The sequence below is a fragment of the Emys orbicularis genome, chromosome 12 (genome assembly GCF_028017835.1).
Source record: "Emys orbicularis isolate rEmyOrb1 chromosome 12, rEmyOrb1.hap1, whole genome shotgun sequence".
NCBI classification, from domain to species: domain Eukaryota; kingdom Metazoa; phylum Chordata; order Testudines; family Emydidae; genus Emys; species Emys orbicularis.
Window position 1 is genome coordinate 37,665,309 of NC_088694.1, and position 5,158 is coordinate 37,670,466.

At 55.9% G+C, this 5,158-nt stretch overlaps 1 protein-coding gene across 1 annotated transcript; it reads right to left on the minus strand.

The window, feature by feature from the left end:
- Positions 1 to 4,189: 4,189 nt before the first annotated feature.
- LOC135887142 (ribonuclease-like) lies at positions 4,190 to 4,624 on the minus strand. The gene has a single exon (XM_065414925.1). It carries the CDS (start codon positions 4,622 to 4,624, stop codon positions 4,190 to 4,192), a length of 435 nt encoding a protein of 144 aa, XP_065270997.1.
- Positions 4,625 to 5,158: the final 534 nt, after the last annotated feature.

Below are 5,158 nucleotides of genomic sequence, written 5' to 3' on the forward strand. Positions count from 1 at the left end.
GGGAAAGGAAAGGAACAGCCCCATTTCTCTCTTCCCTGCATTCCCAACTTGTCCATTTCGCCCAGGGATCAGCTAAGCTGCTGGTAGCCTGAGCACACATTGCATCCACCACCAGACTGAGCCGGAAGGGACGTCTGAGCCTGTTTTAGTCTTCTCCTTAGCACGCTTGAGAGTCCCAGTCTCTATTTTATTGACATGGAGGCATTGGGAATTTGGGATTATGGAAATCACAGAAATGTGCGGCTGAACGGGATTTTGAGAGGTCATCGACCCCTGCACTGGTCAAGTGAACCTGGACGACCCCTAACATGTTTGTCAGCCTGTTCTTAAAAACCTCCAGTGATAGGGATTCCACAACCTCCCTGTGTTCGCATGACGAAGACGAAAGTGAGTTTCTAGAGCAGCCGGAAATGGAGGGCTTCCCTGCAGATAACCTTGACTTTTTGTTGTAAAACCTGAAAATTGATCCCATTTTCAGCGAAAAAAACAAATAATCCTCAGCTCAAAACACAAGCACACATGGCTGAAAACAACCAAAAACCAAAAACGATTCAGTTTTGGGCCATATTTTCAGTTTTGGGTTTTCAGTTTCCCCACAAAAAATGGAAGATTTTCTAGGGAAGCCGACGGTTTCTATGAAATTTTTGTTTTGACAAACCCAATTTTACATCAAAAAATAGTTCAGGATTATTATTTTTTTACAAGCCTACTGTATTCTTATGGGAATAACAGGTCCTCATGGAACTTCTCATGTAAGAAATCGCTACTCCATGTACATATGTGTAACTTCCCTTTGTAGGGGTCATCAGGAGAGCTACAAACAGGGGAGGGATTTGCAAACAATCTAGGGGATTTGGGGGCCCATTTCTTATGAACAGTAATTATTCCAGTCCCATCAACACACACACACACACACACACACACACACAGAGCAGGGTTTGTCCCCTCCAGCAGGGGGGCGCAGGGACACACAAACACACACAGAGCAGGGTTTGTCCTCCTCCAGCAGGGGGCAGCAGGGACACACACACACACACACACACACACAGAGCAGGGCTTGTCCACTCCAGCAGGGCCAGAAGGGACACACACACACAGCCGGGCTTGTCCACTCCAGCATGGGGCAGCAGGGGGGACACAACATCACTGCACATAAATCGTTTGAACGCCGGCGTAACCTGTATAATCTCCCCAGTGCAGTTCCCAGGGCTGGTCTCTAGGAGGCGACCCGCAGATTGGGACATGGAGGCATCGCTTTGCCAGAGCCTGCGAGATGTCGCAGCAGCCACAGAAACACAGCAAGGCGGACAAGGGGGCACTAACACCCGCTGGTGCCGGCGGAAGGGTCCGTGCCCCATGTGGTCCAGCACAAAAAAATCATCACAAAGGTCAAGGATGGACAAACTGTGAGCTGTTCGGAGACCAGCACATGTAAATATCCTGCTTCTAAAAAATAGCCATTTCCTGGCTCAGCTGTGAGGGTGGTGGCCCTTAACATTCAGCACCCCCCTTGCAATAGCAGACAAATAAGGGCCAAATAAACACCTGGTGTAAAGAGACAGCCACATCCACTGGATGTGGAGCAGCACTGATTGACACCAGCTAGGATCTGGCCCTTATTGTCTGTTATGGACACTTGTCTGCCTTATAAATCAGCTCTAAATCTCTGTTGGTATGTGGATAATCTGTCTTGTTCCTTCAATGTCACGTCTCATTTATTGTAACCTTAAGGCTGTTCAGTGACTGGAATTAGATCTAATCCGACAACAGAGGGACCGTGGCCTCACAGGTACGGGAACAATAATGTTCTGTGTTTGTTTCCCTTTTACATGTTTATCGCCCTCTACTTATGGGATGGATTGCATGGCAGGCAGGGCCGGCTCTAACTTTTTTGCTGCCCCAAGCAGCAAAAAAAAGCGCCGCCCCGCCGAGTCCCCCCCGCCGAGCGCCGCGCCGCCGGAACCCCCCGCTCCTGAGTGCCGCGCCCTGCGCCGCCCCCCCCGCCGAGCGCCGCGCTGCCGGAGCCCGCCCCCCCCCTCCGAGCGCCGCGCCGCCGGAGCCCGCCCCCCCTGCCGCGCGCCGCGCCGCCGGAGCGCCCCCCCCCCGCGGAATGCCGTGCCGCACCGCGCTGCCCCCCGCCACCCTAAGATTGGCCGCCCCTTACCAGGTGCCGCCCCAAGCATGTGCTTGGTTGCCTGGTGCCTGGTGCCTGGTGCCTGGAGCCGGCCCTGATGGCAGGGGAAGGAGAACAAATATCGAAGGTATAAACTATTGGAAGAGCACTGAAGAGTTAGGGCCCCGGGGTTCTGTTCCTGGCTGGGTGACCTAGGATCAGTCGCGTCCCCTGTCTCTGCCTCAGTTTCCCCCTCTGTAAAATGGTTATGATGATGCTTCCTTTATAAAGCTTTTTGTGATTCACTGACGTGAAGTGCTAGAGAAGAGCTGGGGATTGTTAGTCTATTAATGTGACTAGCTTTGAAACAGTAAAAGTAACTGCTTGAAAGGAAGAATCTTAAGCAATACTCTGGGTCAACAGGCTGTAATAGGGGGCTTAGGAGGCTGCAGGGATTGGAAGGGGGCCGGCTGGTGATTGCAGGGGGGCTGGGCTATAGGGGAAAGCAGGAGAAGGGAGCTGGCAGGCACTGAGATGGTGGGGGGATTTGGGGCACAGCAGAGGACAGAGACAAAGAACTGGGGAGACTGAGAGTCCCCTGGACTGTGTGGGGATGGGGCTGAGGGAGTCTGGATCTCAGCTCTAGGCTCCCCAATCTATTTGAAAAACAAGGAGTGGCCCCAGTCACCCCAGGAGAAATGATGCTGGCAGCGAGGCAGGCTGGGAAGTAGCCCCTGCTCCATAGGATTGGCAGTGAACTGGTCCCTGACGGAGCACTCGGAGGAGGTGATTGGCTAGCTCAGCAGCTGACCCACTGGCCTGACATGCCATTGAGAGCTGGAAGCTCACTAGAACCTTGTGATTTTTAACAGTGAGGAGAGAGCCAGCTAATTCTTCTGCCCACCACCTCCCCAAACACACCTGGCTGGGCTTCATGGGCAGGAAGTGATTTATTGCAAGAAACAGCAAGAGAATCCAGCCCAGTAACAGCACCCAGGGCTTAGCCTGAGACACACTTCTCCCAACATCAACCCCACCACTGCATGGGTAATGGACGGGACAGGACGGCTATACCGTATAATGGGCACTGGGAGGCAGCAGAGGGTGGGGGTGGGGAAGGGGCGCCTATACTGTATAATAGGCACTAGGTGCAGCAGAGGGAGGGGTTGTGGATAGGGCGGCTATACTGTATAATGGGCACTAGGGACAGCAGAGGGTGGGGGTGGGGAAGGGCTGGCTATACTGTATAATGGGCACTAGGGACAGCAGGAGATGGGGGTGGGGAAGGAGCGGCTATACTGTATAATGGGCACTAGGGACAGTAGAGGGTGACGGGTGGGACAGGACGGCTATACCGTATAATGGGCACTGGGAGGCAGCAGAGGGTGGGGGTGGGGAAGGGGCGGCTATACTGTATAATGGGCACTAGGGAAAGCAGGAGATGGGGGTGGGGAAGGAGCGGCTATACTGTATAATGGGCACTAGGGACAGCAGAGGGTGGGGGCGGGGAAGGGCTGGCTATACTGTATAATGGGCAGTAGGGACAGCAGAGGGTGGGGGCGGGGAAGGGCCGGCTATACTGTATAATGGGCACTAGGGAAAGCAGGAGATGGGGGTGGGGAAGGAGCGGCTATACTGTATAATGGGCACTAGGGACAGTAGAGGGTGACGGGTGGGATGGGGCGGCTATACTGTATAATGGGCACTAGGGGCAGCAGAGGGCGGGGGTGGGGTGACTACTCTGAGCAGCTGCAGAAGGATCAATGGGGATTACAATAAATCGTGGGGCACTAGACATCCAGGAGCTGGTTTTTTCCACACTGCGGACTCAGTGGAAGCTGCATTAGTTGAGCACTTGCCATGGTAGGTCACTCTGATGTCGGGGTCCTCACCATGGACTCGGATGCCTGGCTTGAGCCCCCCCGGTTCCTGGATCTCATGTCAGGTGCCTTGCGCGGGGGGTGGGTCCAGGAGGGGGCAGGGACGGAGCTGGGGAGCCCCCAGCCATGGAAGTGTCCGTGGAGAGCGAAAGCAGCAGGACGCCCTGGCTCCCACCCCAGGCCTGGCTGCCCGGCTCTAGAGGGTCCTGTCATAGTGCACAGGCAGGCCCCCGACGCACGCCACGCGGATCCGGCGGGTGCTGCTGTGCCCCCGGTAGTTGCAGGGCGGGCGGGTCGACCCCCCAGCCAGCCGGCAGGTGGTGATGCGGTAGCGGTTGTTGCTGTCGTGCAGGTTGCCGCCGGCCCGCCGGCCTGCCCGGCCGCAGACGTCTTGGAGCTGGCTGGCGGGGGCATGGACAAAGGTGTTGGTGTGTTTGCAGGGTCTGGCCATGCCCCGGCGCTGCATCATCATGTTGCAGTAGGACCGGTCATTCCGGGCCCTGGTCTTGGGGTTGTCGACGTGCTGCCTCAGGAACTGTGGGTAGCTGGCTCCTTGGCCGAGCTGGGCCAGCCAGCCAGCCAGCAGCACCAGGGCCAGCAGCAGCATGGGGTGGGGTCCCTTCGGAGCCATCGCTGCCCCTGGCCCGGCGTCTACCTGCAGTGGAGAGGGAGGGGGACATAGGAAGGTGTGACTGGAAAGGACAGCCGGGGTCTCTATCACAGGCCACCCACTGTACCAATCCTCGTCGTAAGGGTATCAAGCGCCATCTCCAAACTGGTTAGGTCATTTGCCCCCCTTGCTGTTCCCATACCTCCCTCCTCTGCTGCTTAGAACCCGTCTCATTTCCAGCCCAACGGGACTTCAATGCCAGTTTCTACCCATTTGCTCTTGTGCCAGCACTCTCAGAAGATCGACCCTCTGCTCCCCTGAGCATCCTAGCAGCCCTGCGCCTGCTCCAGTCTGAAGTCATCTCTCTTGAACAAGGGTGACCAGAATTGCTCGCGGGATTCCAGACGAGGTCTCACCAGTGCCGTGTATAATGGCATTAATACTTCCCTACCTCTTCTAGAAATGCCTCGCCGGATATGTCCTGGGATCACTTTTGCCTTGCTCGCAGCTGCATCACACTGGTGGCTCATAGTCCTGTTGTGATCAACCCCTGCA

What these genes read in the sequence shown, in the direction of transcription:
- LOC135887142 (XM_065414925.1), bottom strand. Translation starts at nt 4,624, where the DNA reads ATGGCTCCGAAGGGACCCCACCCCATGCTGCTGCTGGCCCTGGTGCTG.